The sequence below is a fragment of the Thunnus maccoyii genome, chromosome 11 (assembly GCF_910596095.1).
Source record: "Thunnus maccoyii chromosome 11, fThuMac1.1, whole genome shotgun sequence".
NCBI lineage: Eukaryota > Metazoa > Chordata > Actinopteri > Scombriformes > Scombridae > Thunnus > Thunnus maccoyii.
In genome coordinates this window covers 21,594,721-21,619,998 of record NC_056543.1, presented here as the reverse complement: position 1 = coordinate 21,619,998, position 25,278 = coordinate 21,594,721, and the positions used below count along the sequence as shown (strand labels likewise).

Sequence of the window (25,278 nt, the reverse complement as noted above, 5' to 3'; positions counted from 1 at the left end):
AACTGAATACTTAACCAACATCAAAACAGGAAGTATTCTCACAAACATTTGTCAACACCCTATGGTCAACACAATCATTTACCACAGTGGTTTCCAAACTGGGTTTACAGGCACTGCTGGGAGGCAGCCGAGCCATTGCTGTGGGACACGCATAACTAATTGAAAATATAGAATGAAACTTAACTTAAATATACCGACAACAGACATTTTGTCAAAATTGACCCAAGGACAACAGGAGGGTTAAGCACTGATGTAACTAATAACATCATTATTTGCTCTTCAAGCTGAATCCTGAGTCTTATTCATTTGCTAACTGTAAAGAAACAAGAGTACTATTATGCTAGCAAGGCTAGCAAGATTCAGCTAATCAGGTTAGCAAGATTTCCTCACTTGAGAGGGAATAAAAATACTCATCAAGCAAACATGTCAGTCAAAATCCAAAATATCAAGAAAGCCTTGCTGTCTTGCTCTGTTAATATAGAGTGTCTTTCATGTGTACAAATTCTAGCAGTTTAGGCAGTTTTAATGTATATTTTTCATTTGTAGACCAGAAACTAATGAAAAACATGCATGAGAGAAAACGCACAGTTCATGTTTGCGATAACTTCTCTCACGGACAAAATAGTTCAGTCCACAAAGGGCTTATTATCATTTTAGACAAGTTGATCAAAGAACATGATTAATTAATTAACAGTGTAAGTTAAAGGACCTGTGTGTAGCATTTAATGGCATCTAGCGGTGAGGTTGCAAATTGCAATCACTTGAATCCCCCTCCCCTTCCAAGCGTGTAGGAGAATCTACGGTGGCCGTGAAACTTGTGGAAAACGCAAAAGACCCTCTCTAGAGCCAATGTTTGGTTTTTCCATTCTGGGCTAATGTAGAAACATGGCGGTGCAATGGGGCTCATTCTATGCTAACAAAAACGATTCTTAAGTTTCAGGTGATAATACACTAATTAAAACATACTTATGAATATTATATTCAATTTCTGTCAAGTCCTAGATGCCACTAAATTCTACACAATGGTCCTTTAAAATAACACACTGTCTACCTGTGACCCCTCAGGTAAAATAACCTTAGGTAACCCTCAGGTATGGCCATAGTGTGGACATTAGCAGCTCATCCCAAAGGTGTTTTTTTAATCCTTATCAGATTGTTTAATTTGAAGTATTTTTAAAGGCTAGAAGAGGGTAAATTAATTAGTATTTATAAGTATATAAGTAGTATATATTTTCTAACTCTGTCCTCTGGACCCCTCAGACTCTTCTTGCTACTCACAGGATCCCGACCCCTAGGTTGGGAACCACTGGATAATATTTTATAAACTGTTCATTATTTGTATGTTGAGTATTTATGAGTACTCAGGTACCTCTAAATCATACTTATGTGCAGTAACTAACTGGGTAAATAAACATTCAGAGTGCATGAGATCAGAGACTTTAATGAGTAAAATAACTTTAATAAGTGGGTTTATTATTAGTTCAGTCCCTTGCGGTGATGATGAATACATGTCACAGTTTACCAACAGGGGTTGGCAAAGCCTTCACTATCTGCCTTCCCTCATACCGGTCAGCCTGACTGTGTTTGGAGAATCCTCCCTTGTTTCTGGAGCAAGAGGCGGGTCTTTGGAAAGCAGGAATGCGCTGGAAGTTTTCCTGCAAGCTCCCTTCACATGTTGAAGAGCGTCTGTCCCGCTTCTCAATATGGACATGTGGCCGCTGGTGCTCCTGTTTGTCCAGCTGTGCTTCTGCGCCGGGTACGAAGGTAAGGACCGATAAAAAAGGGCCCACATTCACCCCCGTTTACTTCTCTACTCTTCTGGTCCGGATCAAATAATCGAACAGGCTATCTTTAGACAGTCTGATGAAAATGGGATATATAGCCGTTTTAATGCTGGATTTATAGTAAACGCTTTCTGTTTTTTGTAGGTTTTTATTTTGCAGTTCTTGCATGTATTTGAGGCTTCTTATCTCCACTAATGGTTTTTGGTGAACCGCGCTTGTGTTTACGTGGAGGGGGAGGAAAGCGGGGGGAGTACAGTGTGCATCTGGGGGACGTTTCTCTGCACAGAGCTCAGTCTGTGGCTTTAATGGAAGCTGAGGTGCAGAGCTTTTCCTTGTCTTCAATTTGTATGCTTTATATTCTTTCACAAGAGCCCGAGAGCAAAACCTCCATCATCCAAATTAATTACTGCAGAGGGATGTCACATCTGGTGCATGTTGGTATAGCTTGCCTGGAGTATTTTACAGTACTTTACTGATGGGTTTCTGTCCTGGTGTTGAGTAAACAGAGAAGGACCCTCTGTAAAACACACATACACACACACACACACTGAAGTATGGCATCCAACATAAGGGAACATACAGGCTGCCAGGATAGACGGAGCCAGACAGAGCAGAGCCTGTAGTCTGCAGTGAGGAGCTGAAATGACTTCAAAGTCTGGACGTAAGAGTTTTGTGTGTGTGTGTGTGTGTGTGCAGTCACAGTGGCTATGTGCCTGTAGATGGTTTGAGAATGGCTCACCACCACTGCTGTATGATCATACAGGCTGGAACATGAACACAAGCTGGCGAGCAGATTTACACTGACAGACTAAAAACTGCTTGTCGACCTGACAGTCAGGCCTCTGGTCCGTACTTGTGCGTGTGTGAATTTATGAGGGGTACAGTGGTGTGCTGGTGTTTGTTCTGGTGGTCAGTTAGCCCATTTATCAGTTGTGTGTGCATGCCTTTAATAACAGCGGAAATCTTTGGGATTTCTTTTTAAGGCCAGTGTTCTGCATTGCTTCGTACAGTTAAACCCCTTAACAGCAAGTATTCATGAGAGCCTAATCATATTTTCCATGATGCTACTGATGTGAGTCTGAGGCAGAGATCCTCCACACATACAGGGAGTAACTTCAGGAAATGTCAGCACCATCACTGGAGAACCATTACTCTAAAGTAGTGTCTCTGCCACAAAAATGAGCAACACTTTATGAGGTAAATCCTGAACAGTTACAAAGGAACGACCAAAGAACAGATCAGAAACTATCTGTTAATTAATAAATATTTAATCAGAGATGTTTTATGTGGTTCTAGATAGAAATTAAAGCAGCACGTATAATAATAATATCGTTAGAATGAACTGTTGCAAATATTTAGATTCAGACTAATCAATATTTTCATAATAATAATGTGTAATGTGAGAGGTGTCGCTCGTAGTGATGAACCTACAGAGAATTATCAGTGGCTAAGCAGCTCCTCTCAGCTTTACGGAGCTTCATAGCGAGTTTCAGGTCATTGTTTAACTGTCAAGCCCAAAACTTTACTGTTTTAGTTCACTCTCACAGCTCTCATAGTGTAGTATTTGGTTGCAGCAAGAAGCCCTAAAAGCCCACTGTACACTACATGCTCTGCACCAAACAGCAAACAAACACAGTTAGCAACTAGCTGGTGAACATAGTGAAGCATTTAGTAGCTAAAGAGCCAGATGTTTCCCTCAGGACTTGATAGAAACCAAAACAGTTAAAAGAGAGTGAATATTGGACTAACTGCTGTAAATAAGCAGCTGTTTGCTAACAAGTTCAAAATATCAGCTTAAAAAGTTATACGTAAATGCTCTCACAACTTGTTTGCGCTGCCCCCAAGTGGCCAAAAAATCAATTAAATTAAGTTTCAAGATAAGATAAAATGCTATGTTGATAGAGCTGAAGGTAACCGGAGAGTCAGGTGATAATTCTATGAGTGACAACCTCCACATCACACTTACAGCTGAAATACAGCAGACATGGATGCAGTGCATCACGTAGGCCGGGCGGAGCGGGGTTTTCTACCTGCTATACCAACTCCATTCTCTGTCACTGCATGCATATTGAGTTTTGCCAGGTGATAATGCAGTTGGTTACGCAGGGTTTGGACGTGTTGCACCATGTCCATGCCTGGTGTAATCTGGCCGTTAGTCATTTTATATCCATTGTTAATACAAATGTACTGATTGGTGCAGCATTAAGCGCAGGCAGATAAATGCTGTGTTATTCTAGCAGTATATAATTGTAGGTTTCTATCTGTACATCTGCATGAATACTTTCAAAAGGAATCATTTCCAATGAACTCTGCTGCTATTACTCATTTTTGTGTCTCAGGTAATCCGGTGCATGATCCTACTCAGATCAGATTAGATTAGATTAGATTCTTTTTTATTTCAAACATGTTAAAATAACAAAACAAAATATATAGGCAGAGAGAGAAAACAAATAAAAATAACAGCAAACTTTCAGTGAGCAACACAAATAATAACCATTCAATGTTCGACAAGGGCGAAGGATGAAGTAGAACTTTTCTAGTCCTACCACCCTTTTTTAATACTTTATCAATCAAATCAAAGCCAAAAACCATAACCTAACCCTAACTGATGAGTAGCCTTAGCCTTTACTTACACTCTTAACTCTTAAAAAGATTTATTTTTCACCATTAATACTATATATTGTGTTGATCTATGGGTCCATCACTGCAGATGAGTTAACAACAGGATCAAGAGTTTGTTCTTGAGTTTCAGGAAATGTTGACGTGGTTAAGAAAGGAGCAGCAGGCGTGTTGGTATAGAGTTTGGGACAGAAATCAGTTTAGTGCTCCAAAAGGAATTTTGTAACTCTGCAATCATGTTGAATTGAGAGTTAAAGAAATGAAGTTAAAGATATTATTTTCTGCTCTGTTAGCTTGTAGCTATGCCTTTAACATTTACAGATAACAAGCTTCCATATAATGACAGTTTTTATTACAAACCTGCAGAGAAAAACTAATTGGATTATCAGCCTCTGTAATTGAAAGTTTATCAATTTGTCAGGAAGACAAGCTTTTATGCTCTCTCCACTGTTAACAGTTTGACATTTTTCTTACTAAGAAGTCATTTGAAGTAGAAAAGAAACAAACAAGAGGATGATGCTGGCTGAAGATCTAACCTCATCATGTTGAGAGATTTATTAGATCTAAATGAAAATAAGTCTCAGATCACATATTCTCCTCCTAGACTTTGAATCTCAAATACTTTTATCGACAAGGACAAGCCAGACTGAGTAAATATCATCTAACCGCAGAGTTGCAGCATTTTCAGACCTGAGAAGTGTCCAAAATCACTCTTCACTTCTCCCTGTATAACTCTCAATATTTTACTCTATAGTGAGCAGTACAATGAGATTTTGGACACTCATCAATCATCATCATTCTGTCAGTCAGCTTTAACATGTTTAGAGTCAGATATTTTCGCATCTGTAAATGTAATGCTTTATACATGCTATGGACATTAATTTTTTGTTCCATTGTGGAATTTTTTATATGTTTATGTGCTATATAGTGGATAAATTTACACATTCAGCATTTGGACAATCAAATAAAATGTCAGAAGATAAACAGCGCACTTTATAGTAAATAGGGATCGATTTCTAACCTGCGCCACCTACAGGCAAGAAGAATGACAACAGCAACCTCATGGATGTATTAAGGAAAACATTAACACTGGGCTTCCATAGGAATACTAACCTAATTTATGGCACATTTCGTTTTGTGTATTGACAACTGTCATAGCTAGCATATAGCAAATTGATTAATTTCAATGAAACTTACTCACACAGCGCAGACGCCAAAACAGTTTTTACTTTTGATTTCTGGTTGACGGCCTCTGCTCTGTGCGGCTTATACAGCACAGACATGTTTGTGTGTCTTGCTCTGTCCCTGCAGGCTCGTTCAACAGATTTTTGTACAGAGATGACTTCACACACAAAAAGGCTTGTCTTGGCTCTGAAAGTTTGTTTATGTAGCATATCTTCTGGTTTATATTGCGAGTTATTCTGTGTTCACACTGCTGTCGGTGTCCTTGTATGTCCTCTGTACTGCTGGTTACTTCAGAGGTGGAAAACCCCAAACCACATTTTGTTTGTATTATGAAAAAAAATGAAACTGAAAAAACTGAAATTATTATTTGATTAATTGAGTAGTTGGTTGAAAGAAAATCGGTCAGTAACAAGATAATAAGTTGACACAAGATTTAAAAAAAATCTTTTGGAACTTTGGGGGGTCTGTATGTATCTGTTTACACCACAGCCAAACAAACTCAGGTTGTTTTAATAAAGAAGTCGGTCAATAATCAACTGTTTTCCCATCTGAATCTGATTTCATACTGCACACGTGGTGAGCAGTTTCAGCAGAGGACAGTAAAGTTGGCTTGTTGAAAAGTTAGAGTTATGCAGCCCGTTGCCTGCGGCTCTTCGTCTAACAGCTCACTACATCTGCTCCCTCTTGTTCCATTACTTCCTGCAATATTTAAAACTGATGTGGGTTACATCCAAAAGTGCTGAAAATGACGGTTGTCTGGTTATGTAGATGCATTTTTGATGACCGCATGGTGATTCCTGTGGCTCCTTCATAATAAAAATCAACCCATGTTATACCAGTTGAATGCTTTTACTTATTTATTCATACAGAGTAGGTTGGCTGAGCATACATGCTCTTTTACACTAACGCCTTGCATAGTTAAATGAAATTACAGACAGAAAGTAACCGGTAGAAAGCATTTATCAAGAATGTTCTTGAAGTTACAGAGTTATAAGTGTTTTTTATATATATAAGTTGGGGATTTTACACCAGGGGCTTTGTGGATAAATAAGTATAAGTGGTTATTACATCTCTTGGATAGGGAAAGCCAACCAACTTTAGCGTATAGGATGCAGTGGTGAGTGTTGTATTTGTCACCAGGGGGCCAAGTGGTAAGTGGACTCTAGGGGCCTCACAGTGGAGGCAGCCACCATGTCGATAAATGACAACCCCATAATCCAGAACTGACAGGAAAACTGCATCAACAACCCTCTTTCTACAGGTCAGAGGGAAGCTGCTTCTGTTTCTTTACAACAGGCCGAGCTTTTGTCGTAGCTAAATAAGAAGGATTTCTATGTGATATTAAAATATGTAAGTTTGTCATCAAGCCAGATGCCAAGATATTTATATTCTGTGACCCTCTCAAAGTTAAACAGTTAAAGTAAAAGTTAAAGTAGAGATATAGAAATGATTATAATCTATATCTTTGGATCTGGAACACAGCATTTTTATTTTCATTGGGTACCAATTTAAGATGAATAAGTGCATCTTGCAGTGCATTAAAGGAGAGTTGTAATTTCATGATGGCTGTTGGACAGAATCGGTCACACAGTACAAAACATTATCATCTGCGTATCATTGGTTTGCAGGCAACTTGAAACCAGCACGGGACTGGCGGACTCCGCCGCTTACAGTAAAAACTACTATGTACAGAAGTATTTGCTAAATGTAATTACACTGAATGTCCATTGCAGAAAAAAATGCTGACCATAACTAGTGTTTAAGAAATGTTGGGATTTGTGTCTGTAGAAGAGAGAATAATTAAAGGGAACATATGCACATTTTCAGGTCTATATTTATATTCTGGGGCTTTACTGGAATCTTTGCATGGTTTACAGCTCAAAAAACTCCTTATTTATCCTATACTGATCCTGTATGCAGTCCCTCAGTTTAGCCTCTGTCTGAAACAGGCTGTTTTTGCTCCTGTCTCTTTAAGGCCCCCCTCCCAATGAGCCTGTTCTGTTCTGATTGGTTAGCTCATGGAAGCTTCCTGTCGGCAGATTTTGCCTCTATTTATCATTCTTTACTTGAAATACAAACTTCTCAAATAAATCCGTGCATTCTGTAGCCTGAATCCAATCTGAAATATTCAAGTGGACAACCTGAACAACCCATGAAACAACTTTAGCAATGAAGGCTGTGGAACAGACGGCCAATTGTAGGAATGTGTGAATGATCTGACGTCAGTTCGACAGGGATATAGTAGCTTTGCAAACAGTGTTGAGAGCTTGCTGAAGCCCTGACTTTTGATGCAGGGGGCATTTTTACATAGATTCACCTCAAGTTTTGGAACTTTGACCATGTTTAACATCCAACATAACAGTATATGAATGACAGAAAATCACAAAAAGCATGTTCCGTCCCCTTTAAGTCATGGATTTTGGGAACACCTGCCAGCCAGTCAAAACAAGTAGCTCCTGTTTGCCTGAAATGGCTGAAAGTTGATCATTCTTCTGGTGTGTGTGTCTCTAACTAATGTGCACTTTGAAGGGGGAGACACACACGCACACATATACACGTACACACACACACACACACACACACAGACACACAGACACACACACCTGTGATTAGTTTTCCATACCTTCCTGTGTCTCCTTCTCTCCATTAAACAGCAGACACTTTGGGTTTTCCCATTAGACAGCTAAATCTGACTCACTCAGTCTGCGTGTTTGCTCTGTACAATCCATGCTGTGTGATCTGACTGCTAAAACCTCAGAGCTTGTTGTGCGTGTGTTAGATGATTTGCAGCATTTTGGTCCAGACAGCTTTTATTAAACTGACAGAAAAGCCACGATGGGAAACGGGGAAAGGGGACGGGAGATGTACGCACAGTATCAGGTTCAGTGACCAACATGAAACTAGTATATGAAGCTAGAGGAGGGTGGAACACTCTTCCCTTGTGGATCCTGAACAGAGGACACATTCACACCGGAGTTCAAAACATCCCGGGGCCAAGGTTGAACACCCTTCCCCCATTTTAACCCCTTCCTCACCCATTTCCTCTATCCTTGTTTTATTGCTTCCTCAGCTGCTCTATCTCCCTCCATCCCTTCCTCATTCCTAAAATAATCCTCCCTGCTCATCACAATTCTCCTCACATTTGTCTTTCACCAGTGCCACTGAACTGTGTCCTGCAGCCACCACTGAGAAACATTTTAGTCCTCCTTCGATGCTGCTGTTTTACAGTCAAAAACATCTTTTGCTGTGTCTGAGTGATGTGTGCAATGTTAAAGCTGAATTAAAATGTATATCTATCTATGGTAAGTATAATCTATGGGAGCTGTTTTGGAACAAAGAGTCTCAAAATATTTTTACATCCTCCGTTTCTACCAAACATAACAGGGGGCCGTAACAAGAAACCACTGGATTGAATCAGTGAATCTTTGTGTTAAACAGACTCCTTTTTCCAAACCAGATGGAAAAAGACGATCTTTTCTTCTTTCTGCATGTCTCCTGTCCAAAAGATCCAGATCACCCCCCAGAGTCTGGTTCAGATAAATACTTAAGCAATACTTTGTAAGCCTGTTCTCGGTACCTTACGGGTCAGCCCAGGACAATGCTTTCAAACATTGCCTAACATCTTGGATGCAGCGCTTTTCTTTGTATTAGTTTCTTTTTCTCCTTTCCTTTTATCCCCAGGGTCAGGACAGTACGCCTATGGAGACGATGAGGACTGGTATTCTCGTAGATATAAAGGTGACTGCAATACACACGTGCATTCTGAAAAGTGACCCACATTTCAATTTAGGGATCATTTTATTGAGATCAAAATAAACACGATTTCCCGAAATACCTCACCTCATACAGAAAAATAGCTCTTTGAGAGTTCATGAAGTTCCCCTAATGAGTCATAATTCAACAGAAGTTAGTTCAGCCAGTTTTGTAAACTGACACAGTTACGTCAAAGATGCTTCTAGCTTTAAATTCCGGGTCACTTAGACACGGAACATTATCCTCGAAGCCAAGCCAAACTCTCCCCTTGTGTAAAAGCTCAAATGTAGTATTATTTTCTCTTACTCAGTGGTTGTGGAGACTTTGCCAACACACACACATACAGAGAGACCAGGAGTGTGGGAGGCTTGCTGTGTGATGAATACTCATTTTTATTCCAACTGGAAATTAGCCTAAGATGGTGTGTATTCTCCTCTCCAAGTGCATGCATGTGTGTGTGTGTGTGTGTTGGTTTACCAAGCTGAGTGTTTGTCCTGAGCCAGCAGGAAATAAACTGCAGATTTTGATTTCCGCGTATTGGAATAGAAACCTTGTGGCCCCTCAAACTTGGCATCAAAAAAGGAATTTTTACGCAAGCTTTGTAGAGATGAGTAGAGGTATCCAATATGGGCGGAGAAACTTTGAAAACAAACATGGTTGTCTGGTAGGGAGGGATATTGAGCCCAGAAGCTGTCAAAAAAATTGTTTACACAGTATATAACTAATGTTCCCCAATAAGTAATTTGTGCGCACAAACTACTGATTCATATTCTCAATTTAATATTGTATTATATATATTATACATTATATTATATTATATTAATTATATTACATTATATTTTTTAAATCCTCCCCTCTGTCTGTATAAGGCATTAAAAGCCTGGAGTGGCACATTTATTTATGGAGCACTGCAGAACCCTGAAGCTGAGTTTTTATGAACTGGATGACATCCGCATTGTCGTCAAAGCTTTTATGGTGAAACAGTCTGTTAAAGAGGAACTCAAAGATTACACAATGTTGTGTTTAACAGCCAAAACTTGAAAAATAACCACATATCTCAGTAGATCAATATAACTGTATTAAATCCAAGAGGGAGAGTGTGAAGGGAACATGCAAGACAAGACTAATGGCATGAAGGTGATACGTAATGCTAAATTGAGAGCACGAATCATTTATTTGAGAGCACAAATGACTAAATTTTGCGTAAAAGTAAAGTAAAAATGACAATGTGTCTTTACTGGGGGGTTATGTGTGGGACTAATTCTTACCCATCACTGGTTAATCCCCCATAAAATCACAATTTGTTTTCTTTACACTTTAGTTTTTGTACGGATTAATCAAGCAAAGATATAAAGTGTTAATTAGTGAGCTTAAGAGGTGCTGGTTGGTGGATTTTGTTACCTTTTTAATGAGCCTATGCTAACCTAGGCTAGCTTTCCCCCCTGTTTCCAGTCTTTATGCCAAACTAAGCTAATCAGCTGCTGCCCATAGCCTCACATGTACTGTATAGACACTAGAAGGTGTAAAAATAATGACTTTATTGAGCTAGAGTAACACTGTTATGGTTGTAGTTAGTCTAATCAACATGTTTAGTACACAATAAAGCCTGGAGGGATGGAAATGGTTCCAGCATAATAGCACAATAAGCAGAGCTGATTCTCGAAATCAGTAGCGTGAATAGAATCAATAAAGAGCTGCACTCTCAACATAGACTTTTATCTTTGAGGAGACTTTCTCACTCTATCACACACACTCACACAAACACACACACACACACACACACACACACACACACATAAGTGCCCTTAACACATCATTGTTTGTCTTATCCTCACGAGACACCGCTGGATTATGGGAAATCACAGATAAGGTAATGAGAAATCCACCATATCTGTCTGTGCTCAGATGATGGGCGGGTTTTCACATTTTCACACTTACAAGAAAGTCTTTCAAAGCTTTTATGGTCTCCAGGTAAGTGCCAGTTATTGAACACTGATATTAACCACCTTCTCTCCCATTACGAGGGAGTACCATAAAAACATAATTGCTTTGATGCAGTAAAGGAAAAGGTCAGCACGGTTCTCTTTTCTCCATTTTTAGGGACCCCGTGGTGCGCACCCATCAAGGTGAAACATGGTGACGTGAGCTGTCGCACCCCGAGAGGAGAGCACTACAGGAACGTGATGGGGACACGCTGTAAAATCCGCTGTAAGCAGGGATACGAGGCCCAAAGCGTAGAAGTGGTGTGCATGGCCAGCAAACACTGGTCCTCTAACTACGCCTGCCGAGGTGAGAAGTGACATCCACCTGAACATTATGTCCATACATCTACATACTAGGTTTGCCTCATGGATTCCCAAAGGCTGATAGTAATTCTTACATTTTTGAGTGTGTTCACATACACTGTACAGTCCACTATTTTACATATTGTTCATATCATAGTCTTAAGATGAAGGCCAGTTTCTTCATACAGTTCAGTTGTAATTTGTTGGAGGATTTCTGAGTCATTTCTGTGTGATAGCTCTCTTGCTAGCAGCTAAAAGTAGTTTAAAGAGATATCACCCTGTGCAACAAATTTCCCCAAAAGAGCAATCATCTTTAAATATTTAATTAATAATTTATTTAATTAAAAAAAAAAGCAGTCTCTTTCTAATCACATTTTACATTAAAATTCAAACTGCCTGTAGCTGATGTTCAGGATTTTTAAATTAGTTCATGTTTATACCACACATTTCTTAGATCCTTTGCTTCTCTCAGAGGTTTATTCTTGTCAGAGTGTGAAAGCCTCTTTGGAAACACTATTTAGACCCTGGGGGAACTAAGTCAAGCCGTTGTTACTCAGAATACCGATGGAAAATTACTGCCACGACTATTACTACAACTACCATCGCTGCTCCAGAATCAGCTCGGCTTAAAGGCCTCTTCCTCAAGACAGTAGTGCTGATCAGTTATACAATGACATCAAACACAATGAAAACTATTCTGAAGAAGGCCAACACACTTGTGAGTTTTAATAATGCATCAGTCTAAATTCACTGCAGAAAGCTAAACTGAATAGAAAAACGAAAACCTTTAATTCAAAGCAGCACTCCATCAAGACCGATCTCTTTCTGGCATCTAGCAAAGAGTTTTGCTTTACGGGAGAGTTTTTTTCTTTTTAAAAGGGTACATTTATATTCAACAAATGCAAGGGATGGACTTATCTAGGTCACATTGATTTATCACTGACATTACGCACTAAAAGGCTGAACAAATTGTATTCATCAATCTCTGCTGTTTGGTTAAATGTTGGTTATACATTTTTCACAGGTTTTCTTTTATTTATGACAGAAAGGTTCTTTTTGGTTGCTGCTCTATAGATGCTTTGTTGCTGGTCACAGCCAAAAGACTTATCTTGAAGAATTGGAAATGTGCTTTTAAACAGTGACTGGATGAAATTATATCCTCACTATACCTGGAGAAAATTCACTATAGCTCCGATGAAATGTTAAACAAAGTGTGGAGAACATTTTTAAGTGGTCTGGATGAAAATATGAACCAAAAAAGGAGTGTGAAAGAACAAGATTAAGAATGTCATAAGCAAATATGTTAATAATTTTATTGCTCTCTGGCATTTGTTTTATTGTATTTCCACTTGTTTTTGTTGGGTGGGGGTGGGTGAGAAGATCTAGCGTTTCGATATACATACTTTGAAATACCTGAAAAATAAAATTGTCAAAAAGGCCCTTAAAAAACATTGAGCTCTTTCTGACAGAGATCCGCTGTCCTAAACTGAACATGCCCAATAACGGCGGCTACAAGTGTTCAGACGGCTCTTACTTCAACTCTCGCTGTGAGTTCTTCTGCTCCCCTGGATTCAGTCTGAAGGGCCAGAAGACGGCGACCTGCCAGCACAGCAAGATGTGGAGCGCTGGAGTCCCGACCTGTGTTGGTAAGAGAGTTTGTGTTCTTTTCTGCAGCTGCACGGTAAATACCTAATGTGTAACAGACTGATTTAATGACTTTCTTAAGGCGCAAAGATGCTGAATGAAAGCCTAAACAACAAAGAGTATTCCTCATAATGCAAAGTTAGATAATTGATGTTTGAATAAAAATACATGGTAAATGTTTTTCACTTCTTTGCAGTGAGTCTGAGCCTGAAAATGACTGAAAATGTTTTTCACAGAAAGCTGAGTTATAACTGCTTTCACTTAGGTGATCATATAAATGAATGAATAGTCTTTCTACCTTGGTTTGTGTTCGCTTGCAGAGACTCACTCAGATCTCGCTGCATCACAGCCATCACATCCTCACCAGGGTTGTTTGTGAAATGACGTTGAGTCTTCTAAGTTTGTCTGTAAGGATACTTTCAAGACTCATGTTTCCTCAGAGCAACGATCTTGAAACAAAGACTTTGGCCGGATCACCTCTAATACTGTTATCATCTCTCAATGTCTCTGTCTGTCATGATCATTGCTCTTTGAACTCTTTAAGTTCGGGTGTTTGTGTTGGTAAATGGTGCTTCAAGAATACAATGTGTTACAATAGGTGACTAGTCTGTTTGTTGAACAGCCAAACAGGTAATGATGGAATAAAATGGCAGTTTGCGAGAATTCTAGCTAATTAGCACTACACTGCAATACAAAAACAATTTTTTCCTTCATGTATCACCAACTGGTGAGGTTGCTGACTTTTTGCACTGGACACACAGCTTTAGCTCCAGTCTTTTAGTATGGTATCATGTATGTAGCCATGAAGTGCATATTTAAGACGCCTTTTTTATGTTCCTCGTTAACAAGACAGCTGGAAACATTAAAAAGTCAGCTGGTGACAGCATTTTAATCCAAGTCATGGAGTGAATGCTAGCTGGCAATAGCTGATAAAATATGTTGGCAACAGTTGTCATCTCACCCAGCAAGATTGTCAGTCACTGGCTTGAGTGAGGAGCCTGCTTTTGTCTGTCTCTGTCTAAAATCATGGAGCCATTGTTTCAAAAAGCAATAAATATTTATAATTTGAGTGGTAAATCTGCCACGGTTATCACTGTTAACGTTTGGCCAATAGAAACCAAATTTCTTACTCTCCATTTGTGGCCTATGTAGTAATATGTATTTAAATGTGGACCATGTGATGTGATTTCAGAGATTTGCTTTCTCCCTTTCTTTTTCTTTTTTTTTTGCTGCCACTCTCTTTAGATATGGATCCTCCAAAAATCAAGTGTCCTAATCTGAAGGACAAGTGGGCAGAACCAGGAAAACTGACCGCGAGGGTGGCCTGGGAAACACCGGAGGGTGTGGACACTGCAGATGGCATCCTTACAGAGTAAGTCTCATCTCCAACACCCTTCTAGACTTTTCTCCTATGTCGCTTCATTGCACTCTATCGTCCTATTTTTTATTCCAGTCTGAACAGGGAGGTCTCAGTGAAAGATTTAAACAAGCCTGTCTTTTGCAGTGTTATTCTGAAAGGGAAACCTTCAAAATCAGACTTCCCAGAGGGGCTCCATAAGATGTCCTACACTGTGTTCGACCGTGCAGGGAACAAAGGATCCTGCCGCTTCACTGTCAGAGTGCGAGGTAAGCAGAGGAGGAGATGAAAGGTTTTTGATATACGCATCAATCTGTGTGGAGCAGGATGTTAGCAGCACTTTATTTTATGGGTTATTTCCGAGAAGTCTCCAGGAAAGTACTAATAATTTGCTGCTAATAAAGGGCGAAATAGAGACAGTGTTCAATTGTTACGTTTCTAATGAATTTGTGGACCCTCCATGTTTTTAGTCAGTGCAATTTGTGAAATTTGTCTGTAGGTGAGAGCACAATTCAACATAAATGAAAAATAACATTTCCAACAATAAATTAAGAATGAATGGATGTTTACTTGGGTTTGAATTGAGTTTTATTTCCACATATAATTAAGAAATTCTTTCCAGAAAACTTCCAAGGAAATGATGGACCCGTGAAATAAAGTGTTACCAGATTTTTGTGTTTGATTGATATCTGAAGGAAATGGTTCTGCTCCAAGTAATGGTGTGTTTGGGTGGCCCTCTGTGACTTGTTAAGTCCAAAATAATAAATAAAGGTTTTTAGTCACACAGTGCAATTTGTTACATATAACAAACAGACAAGTGGACCAGAGTGTAGCATGTTAAGGGTGAAATAAATCCACTTAACTTTGTGACAAACAGTGGAGTTTAATCTCTGGCCTCCATCATACTGCAGGGGCTTATTTCATGTGATATCTTCATGAGGGACTGATGACCACCTGAGCCAAGTAACTTAAAATAATGAGGCCATGTGATATTTTTCTGACTTAAAAAATTAATGAAGACAACAACTGTATTTGTCTGAGCTTTTGGAATCAGGCAGGCCGTGATATCCCGTTATGATTATTCCATTATTCAGTCTAGAGATACAAACTTTAATTATGACACAGCTACAGTTTTAGTGATAAAAATGGTATTATTCATAACAATTTAAAAATATTTTTGAAAGAAAAGAAGCAAATACACATTAACAAGACACAAGCACCCAGTGGAGTTTACATTTCTTACTTTACTGTCTTAATTTCTACGTTGTCCTTAGTTTGATCCTTATCCACATTTGAAAGTATCCTCATTGTTTGCAATGAGGGTGATTCATTTTTCCCATTTTTGGGGGGAAGGTCTCCCCTATATTCTTCAGAGAAAATATCAATTTTCCATCACAAGTATTTTCCTTACTATATGCATCAATAAGCCTTTTTCACATAAGACATTTTGACATGTCACAGTATGAAAAGCACAGATGTGAATGATGTGACAGTAGTTTGGGAGGCTCCTTTTTATACCAGTGTTTAGTTTAGTTTACTACTTTTTCAGATATTAAACCTAGATACAATATCTTACAAAATATATCTTAAGGTTAGGATTGTTTATTTTAAATATGATATGGAAAAACAAATTAAATTATTCCATCAAATTCCATTAATTTCCATGAATTTGTAGATTTGTGCTCTACAGTAGATGCCAATCCTCCTCCTCTCTCTCCTTTCTTTTAATCCCACCTCACTGCCTCACATGTCTATTGTGCCTCTCTCTCTCTCTCTCTCTCTCTCTCTCTCTCTCTGTGTAGTGCGCCGCTGCAGCCCACTATTTCCCCCTGACAACGGTTATATGAAGTGTGACAGTGACAAAGACAACTACGGGGCCACTTGTGAATTCAAATGCACAGGTGGCTACGAGCTGCAGGGCAGCGCTGCCAGAGTGTGCCAGTATGGACTCACCTGGTCTGGAACAGACACCAACTGTGCAGGTATGTACTTCACACAGATGCACACATGTACACAAACAGAACCACAGTATGTAAACTTTGTTCACCTGTGCTAAACTGTGTCCATGTGAACAGCTCAGTGGAGGAGAACACAGAACCCCTCTGCCATCCATCGATTAGAATAATCAATACTGGACGTCCCTCTATTGAACGTCTGTATCTGTGAGACAAGAAGTAGCCGATGGGAGAGACTGTGCTGCAGCTCTTGTGCAACAGACCATTAGAGATTATTGTAAAATTGTAACTTTACTTTGATTACATATTTACTCATTGTGATAAATAATATAGTTTAGTAGGAATAATGCCACAATATTATTCGGGACTGTTGCAGAAGTAACTTTTAGTATTTTCACTCCAATAGTTATTATTTCATTATCATTCACAGAACTAACAATATAGTTTATGTGTAACATTTACATTACTTATTCATCGCGACAACTAATGATTATTATTATTATCATAAATTAAAGAGGCCGTCATGCGCATTTATATTCTGGGTTCTACTGGAATATCTCACACTTCAAAATTCTCCTTATTTATCCTATACTGACCCTTTGCACAGCCCCTCAGTTCAGCCTCTGTCTGAAACAGGCCGTTTTAGTTCCTGTCTCTTTAAGCGCCCCCTAGATGAGCCCACTCTGTGCTGATTGGTCAGCTCTCGGAAGCTGTATCACGGCAGACTTCCAGCGGCTCCGAAGGCTACGTCAACAAACCATGAAACAAACTATAGTAGTAGGATTTGACTACTTTTTCTCATTCTTTACTTGGAATGTCAACTCCTCAAATACATCCGTACATGTTTGAGCTGAAATCCACTCCGAAATATGAGAGGGGACAACGCAAACAACACATTTGAAAAACCTTAGCAACAACCTTAGCAACCAAGGCTATGGATTGGATGGCCGTTTATGGGCATGTGTGATGAGCTGACATCAGCTCGTCAACAAGGTAGAAAAAACCATTGAAAATGTTCAGGGCAGGTTGAAGCCTGGGCTTTTGACTTTCTATTTCAATTAATGTTACGTTTTGGAACTTTGACCATGTTAAAATAGACATCCGACATCATAACATATATAATTAACAGAAAACCACAAAAAGCGTAATATTTCCACTTTAATCGATTCAATTATTTTCTTGATTTATTTTCAATGAAATGCCAGAAAATGTTGTCCAACAACTCCATGTTGCATGTTCAGATCACAGTTGAATACTCGACCAATAGTGTCATAGTTGATTCCATCTGCTGAACAGCCTGAAATGAATTAAATAATGCAGCATCTCACTGTATCCTGTTTCATGTTTCATGTCATGTCACATAATTGTACATTCTGTGTCATCACAGCCATGAACATCAATGTGGGAGTCCGTACAGCTGCCGCACTGCTGGACCAGTTCTATGAGAAACGACGACTCCTCATTATCTCGGCCCCTACAGCTGCCAATCATAATTATCGCTTCCAGATGACTAACTTACAGGTGAGGCAGGCCTTACAGAGAGAAAATGACTAGTATGTATGCAGAGGAACTGAGGTAGAGGGGAGAACAGGAATGAAGAAATGACTGAAGTAATGTTTGTCCTCTCTAATGCTGATCAAAAAGGTTGACCATGGTGTGTTTGGTCTTCTTCCTCGCTCAGCTGCCAAAGTGGGACAAAGCAGTGAGACAAATAAATAGGACCGGGGTGTCCTGAAGAACAGAAAATGTCAAGACGATAAAGAAATGACACTGACACAGGCTGTGATTAGGCTATTCTCGGGTTGGATGCTTTCCTGGCTCGTCAGAAACCATTAAGTCAGAGCTGTCTTTAAACGCCTGACCTTTCAAAGTGACTGGATTATAATTTGAAAAGACAAACGTCAGCTTGTGAACAACCTGAGTGATGGCTCCTGGAATCTGGCGTGTTGAGTTGGGTTATCAGGAGGTGTCTGTGCTATCTAGCGCTCAAACATTTAGTCCATTCATCGAGAAAATTAATCAGCAACTATTCTGTAATTAATATGGTCATTTTTTTAAGCAAAAATGCCAAAAGTTGTCTGATTCCTGCTTCCCCAGTTTAAGGACTTGCTGCTTTTCTCTGTTTTATATCACTGCAGTTGAGAGTCTCTTGAGTTTTAGCCTAAACAAGAAATTAGAAGATGTCACGTTGGGCTCTGGGATATTATGATTTTTTTTGTCTACAATGTAGTTCTAAAAATTCAATTTTCAAACTTCAACTTGCTGAAGTACTAAGAACTTGTTTCAAGCATTTTCTTGATTCAAGTTATGTTCTCGATGTTACTGAGGTAATTTGTCCAGGATACTGACACTTATTTACTGGAAACAGTTTGAAATAAAGTTGCTGTACTGGGAATTTTTTTTATCATGTTTTAAGAAAATAAAAATTTTAGGACTAAATTGTTGGCAAAATTATTAGAATTTCTTCAAACATTCCCCCAACACAAAGATGTGCAATTACAATGATTTCTTATTACAATGATATTTGATTACAGACAAGAATTACTGAAAATATTTTTTTTCTGTGTTTCACAAATCTGTTTTCTTGTCTCGTTGTATCTGCAAACTAACAAAGACAACTTTTAAAACTGAAAAGTTTAAGATTGAAAAGTGTTGTGCAGTGGAGGCTTCAAGTTTCCACATCACACTTGATTAAGTTCAATATTGGACAAGGATTGGCTCCCAAAGTAGTTGTGACAGAGAAATTTTCCTCATTCAGCAGATGAATGTGAATACAGTCTTCTAGTGTCAAACTCTGCACATACATCATTCTGCACAATGAAGCTCAAACATCCAACTGAAACAACAAAAAGCAAAACACTTTTTGTCAGTGAAGACGAGCTTTAATCGATAATTAAAAAATAGTGTGTCAACATTGGTTGGAGTTTTATCTTTTGTAATAGAAGTTGTGCTCAGTTTTCTTTTGCCTGGAAAAGAATCAATAATAAAGTTATTAAACAGCAAAACTTGCTCAGCCAGTAATCCATGCGATATGGATCATTTTCTCTTTCTCGTGGTAACAGCATGCCCAGTGTGGACTGGACCTGAGGCACGTGACGGTCATTGAGCTGGTTGGGACTTACCCTGCACAGGTTGGCCGAATTCGACACAGGCTGCTCTCCCCTGGGCTGGCCCTGCAACTCAGGTAATCACACACACACACTTTCATAACTTCAGCACTGTGACCTGCTCCCTATGCTTACTGAGCTGATGTGTGTTTCCCAGGTTACTGCTCCAGATTTCACAAAGGTCTTTCGAAATGGTCTTGGTAGACAAGCAGGGCATGGACAAGCAGCGCTACCCGTTCCCGATCACAGCAGCTGAATTATTCACCACCATTGACATCTTCCCCCTCCGCAAGGACGAGATGGTGCTGCAGCAGGAGGCAGGCCAGACCTGTCAATCATAAAACACGCCGGTCGTTCAGTGCACTTCCATGGACTCTCATCTTTGATCCTTTTCCTCCTCTGTCACAGCAGACGGGACCAACTCAGATGTTCTGTTTTCTATCCACGTCACACACTCCTACCTGAACTCGGTCAGCCCTATATTCAGAAGTTGTAAGTGTGTGTGTTTGTATGCGTCTGTGCGTGTGTTAATTTGTGTGTGTGTGTGTGTGTGTGTGTGACATCAAAGGTCGGGATGTCAGCCATGGTGCTGATCTGAAGCTAGGAGATTGATCGAATGCAGTTATTAAATGAAATGAGTCATACAGTACATTACAATCATATTGATTCCTGTGTCTTGTCTATCTGTATGTTTTATAATTATTATTATTATTATTATTTTCAAAGCAGAAATATGTTTTGTACAAAAAGTCTTTTACTGTATGAACTGGAAACTCTTTGCCTGTCTAATATTTATGTCCCACTTCTCTAATAATGATGTATTATCTGACACTCTCTGGAACACTGTGTGTGTATTGTGTACTGTAGATGCTGTTCTGTTAGTACGCTGTACATCCACGCCTGAATTTACAAGACACTGATTAAACATGTCTATCACAGAGGATGTGATCTTCAGTGTGTCAATATGAGTGCAAGAGATATGCAAAACCATCTGAGGTGAAAATACTGGGCAGAAAACAGAGAAAGTGAAGAAAGGGGGGGAAAGGAGCACTGCAAAATCTCCATCTTATCAAGCATCATCCTTTCTTAAAATAACAACAAATGTCCCTGCAGTAAGATCATTTCAACCCTTTTTCAGTACAAACAACTTGTTTAAAGCATTTTCCAGGATCAAGTGTCAGTTAGGGAGTCAGTTTGTCTCATTTCAATATACAAACACTTATTTACTGGGCACAAACTGGCAGGGTTTTTCTCCTGCAAGTCCAAAAATATATTGGTGTCCTTTACAGTGTCACTTTGACCTCTCACAGCAGGAAAAGCACAGGTGTTACTAAAACATTAACAATGGCTCTGTCCCAGTGTCCCAGTAAGTCATGACAGTGTGACAGTGAGTCAGCATGAACAATACCAGAACCCTGGAAATGAAGCAGCTAAATAGAATTCAGCCATCGTTAATTGTATTAACTGTATTATTTACACCTTTTCTTTTCTACTGGGACATGTCAAAATGTCTTCTGTGAAAAGGGCCTATACCTGACCACTTGATGTATTCAGGAATGGTAGATAATGAGAGTCTATTCAGAAAGGACTTCCCTAAAACTCACCAACCAAAAAATTAACAGAAACACAAAAAAACAAAAACAGCAACAATTGTGTAACAGGCCCCCTTTAAAAATGCATAAAGCGCAACCAAAGCTAATATGAGACTTCATCAGTCTGAATTAGACAAATCAAGTGAGTATCTTCCAAAGTCATTTTAGTACAAAATTTCCTCTTTGTGTTGTGATCCCTGCACTACTGCTCAGCAAGGAAATGCTGTCCAGGGGAATTTTGTTCTAAAAGAGACTGTAACTTTGGAAGATACTCACTTAATTTGACTGACACAGGCTGCTGAAGCCTTATATTAACCAATCATTGCTGTTTTGCGCTTACTTTTTGGGATTGGAGAGAACATTCTGCTTTTTATAGCACATTTGTGTTCAGCGAGTCAATCTAAAAACAAATTTTCTTTTAGCAAAAAAAAAAAATGTTTTTTAAAAGTGTATTTTTTGTAGTGTGTCACAAACTAGTCTTGTAAGTACAAAGCCAACATTTCACATAAAGTGTATAATATAGGAAATATTCTCCAACAGAAAAAGCAAACAGTCAATCTATGGAAAGATGTTTTTATTTCAAAATATTCCTGTAACACATATGGGACAAAATAGGCTTGAATACAGTAAGTTTAATGCTTGGAAACCAGACACAACAGAGATAGTACATGCTGTACATAGAGTTTCTTCGGTAATTGGGTATTGCACAAGTCTCTCATCTAAAGTATGTTGTACAGTGAACACCATGTATTATTACTATAATTGTGCAGTGTGAAACTGTTTTGCCCTGGGAGTTCAGAGCTGAGGGTTTGCCAAGGACAAGCAAACAAAACTGGCATTCCACATGAAAAATGGTTTTACAGGGTTTAACTTGAGAATTGTTTTTGTGAGCTGCGTGATTCATCACAGGATGGTGGACCGCTGAGTCCATTTACCCATTATCAGCCCCCTCCCCCCCAAACTCCACCCCCTGAGATGAAGTCAGCTCGCCTCAGTGCTGACTCAAACTATAACACACAGCCCCCGTCTCAGGGATCCTGGGAATGCACCTAAAATCACTGCTGAGTGTAGAGTGATTTCATCATCAGTGCTTTACTTACTTTACTTTTACTTTTTGTTCTTCTACCTCTGTTTATTCTAATACCATGCAGTTTACTTATCACACTGATACAGTGTTATGTAAGTTTACATCAAAGCTAGTTAAAGTATTGTGTAATCTGTCTAGACTTTGTGCCAGAGATTTTTTTTAGACCAGCAGGGGTGGAAAGTAACCAGCATGGGTGGAAAGTAACCAGCTGTAAGTACATTTGTTACTGTAAGTACATTTTTCAGGAACCTGTATTTTTCTGTTGTGCTGAAACAATTAACCGATTAATCGATGAACAGAAAACTAGTTAATTGTTTGTCATTCATCAAACAACAAGACTAAGAGTCTACAGCTATGGTAGCGGCTCGGTGAGGTTGTGCTTTGGCACAGTGGTGTTTTGAGCTAAATGCTAACATCAGCATGCTAACATGCTCACAATGACAATGCTAACATGTGATGTTTAGCAGGTATACTGTTTGCCAACGTTTGCTAATTTACGAAACACAAATGGTAGCTTGGGGTTGAGGGGAATATCATTAGTTTTCTATAAACTAATGTAAGTAGTAAGTATGTACTGTAAGTATTTAAGTATTTACTTATGAACCAAAGAACTGGAAAATTAAAATTTTGTAATGTCGATGGCTCTAGTGGAAAATTCAGGGGATCAATCAAAGTTATTACAATTCATCCTGAGGGGACCGTGAATGTCTGTAAAAAAATTTATGTCAATCTATTTGATATTTGTTGAGACATTCCACCGAAGACCATGAATGTCAACCTCATGGTGGCGCTAAATGAACAGTCAGAGGACCACCAAAGTTGATAGGATTCATCCTTTGGGGAACATGAATGGTTGTACCAAATTCCATGGCAATCCATCCAATATTTGTTGAGATATTTCAATCTGGAACAAAGTGGAGGACCAATGACCGATAGACGGACATTGCCATCCCTAGAGCCGCTAAAAATACCAAATATTTGATGGTTCCAGCTCTTCTTCTACTTCTAAAATCATTATATCAACTTTGACACTGTGAGATTTGTTTAAGACCTTCATTCAACTCCTTTTTGAAATGCAAGTCTAACAGAATGATTGACTGTAGGATTTTGCTTTGATAATCTTTTCCGTCATAAAGTAATCTGAGAAAACAAATAACAGATGGTCACCCCTTTGGAGAGCATGCTGGGGATTAGGATTGGAAAGGTATGTCCTTTCACAGTGACCATACATCATGTGACTACTCAAAAGTGCTTCTATTGTACTTGTACTTAAGTTCTGCTTCAGTAATAATAGAGTCAAGTAAGAGTGCTACTTCAATAGGGCAGTAGAACTAGCACTAATCCCTTTCCACCTCTGTTCACAACTGTTTACAAGGGGGATGAATCTCAGCCTCATTGTGTGCTTCAGACCAGGATGCAGCTTGGTTGCTCATAAAGGGAATGTCTAAGTCTCTAAGTTATTGATCAGTATCTCATCTAATGCCTTACAAATGGTCTCTGTTGCTGTAACTACATGCAGAAATGACTCTGGTACATGGATCACAAAGACGTGGACATACACATCAGGAGTCACGCCGTGTGCTTTTTCAGTAGGTACGGTAAGTTACATACAACACATGTCTTTCATATACAGCAGTAAACAGCAGTGCTTAGTCAAGACTAGATGCTTTGGAGGGCAGAGGGGCACATGTGGATGAGAGTGTAAGGCATGACTGGCTGTTCTGGACAGGAGAAGGAATCTGAACAGAGCATCTCAGGGGAAAGAAGAAGGGAAAGGGACGGTCATTTGAGTCCTGGACCCTCTGCTGTGTTGCTTCTCTTGACCGTTCCACTTCTCCAGCTCTCTCCTCACACCTTCACCACTTTTTCCCTTTTTTCTCTTTTATTCTCTCTGTTTGTGCTTCGGCCCGGCTCATGTATTGCACTTGCGCATGCTGGAACGCAGCATAAGAGTACACTCATGAGGGACTTCTGGGTTTTCAATCATGCGTTGCCACAGCCGCTGTTCCTCTCCGTATGAGTCCATCCAGTCTACCTCGTTCCCGTAACTTTTGCCTTGAGGGGAGAGACAAACACATTTGTTTTACTTTGTTAGAACTACTAGGGAGCCCTGAGGACATTTATACTCCCTCAACACTCCAGTTTTGCATATTAGATGAATAGATATACGTTTTAAGATTATAATGATACAAGAATGAATGAATGAAGTGTTATTGTTTTATGCATATGATAATAGGCTTACAAGACACTACAAATTCATTTAAGCCAGGTCAAGAATGCTGTGTTTACATTTTCAAACTAAGGAAAACCAACTTGAATAACTTTCAGATTTTCAGACCTTTGTGACTGCAAAAAAATTCATAAATCTGACAAAACATGTACTGTACAATACTGGAGAAATCAGAATGATTATCAATTAAATATTCCATCCTGCCTTTTGTCCCAGGTTTTTAAAAGATAAAGCTGGTGATTTTCTATATTTTTCATATTGTCATGTCCAGAGCCAAACAAACAATGAACACATCCTACTTACAAGTGTTTGATGAGTATCTAAGGCCTGATATATCATATTCCTCTGTACCGCAGACCTCCATTGTTGTCCGAAAACTATTAAGAACATGTCAATGACTCCCACTGCTACACAGGGTAACGTGTTCCTGTGTATGTGCAGTGGTGTCTGTCTTACACAGAACTACTCTCCTGAAACTGAAAACGTAATCACTGATGTTACTTTTTGGAGTCATTTCTAAACAAACTACGGTAGCTTTTGTGTAGCAGTGTGACTCATTGACGCGTTTTTAATAGTCTTTGGACAACAACAGAGGTCTACGGTCATTTTTGTAAGTAGATCAGTTCATTGTTGGTTTGGCTCTGCACATGAGATTTGTTGATAACAATAAAAGAAAATCA

General features: G+C 39.1%; 2 protein-coding genes across 5 annotated transcripts in view; one reads left to right on the top strand and one right to left on the bottom strand.

Annotated features, from left to right (window-relative positions):
• The first annotated feature begins 1,462 nt into the window (after positions 1-1,462).
• Positions 1,463-20,632, top strand: srpx (sushi-repeat containing protein X-linked). The gene is made up of 10 exons (XM_042427182.1): positions 1,463-1,764; positions 9,270-9,326; positions 11,442-11,630; positions 13,096-13,272; positions 14,516-14,642; positions 14,775-14,896; positions 16,430-16,609; positions 17,970-18,103; positions 19,645-19,766; positions 19,847-20,632. The coding sequence occupies exons 1-10, from the start codon at positions 1,704-1,706 to the stop codon at positions 20,028-20,030; spliced, it is 1,353 nt and encodes a 450-aa protein (XP_042283116.1). The 5' UTR covers positions 1,463-1,703; the 3' UTR covers positions 20,031-20,632.
• Positions 20,633-21,838: 1,206 nt separating this feature from the next.
• Positions 21,839-25,278, bottom strand: part of sytl5 (synaptotagmin-like 5) — a 51,501-nt gene continuing 48,061 nt past the window's right edge. For all 4 annotated transcript variants that reach the window (XM_042426963.1, XM_042426962.1, XM_042426965.1 and 1 more), the window contains one exon: positions 21,839-24,423. In XM_042426963.1, the coding sequence (XP_042282897.1) occupies positions 24,281-24,423 (143 nt within the window). In that variant the 3' untranslated portion in view covers positions 21,839-24,280. The remainder of the gene's footprint in view (positions 24,424-25,278) is intronic.

Bases quoted from the DNA above. Each gene is read 5' to 3' on its own strand.
- srpx (XM_042427182.1), top strand. From the start codon at position 1,704: ATGGACATGTGGCCGCTGGTGCTCCTGTTTGTCCAGCTGTGCTTCTGC. The intron at 1,765-9,269 runs GTAAGGACCGAT...TTTTATCCCCAG, and splicing joins CTTCTGCGCCGGGTACGAAG to GGTCAGGACAGTACGCCTAT. The intron at 13,273-14,515 runs GTAAGAGAGTTT...CACTCTCTTTAG, and splicing joins TGGAGTCCCGACCTGTGTTG to ATATGGATCCTCCAAAAATC.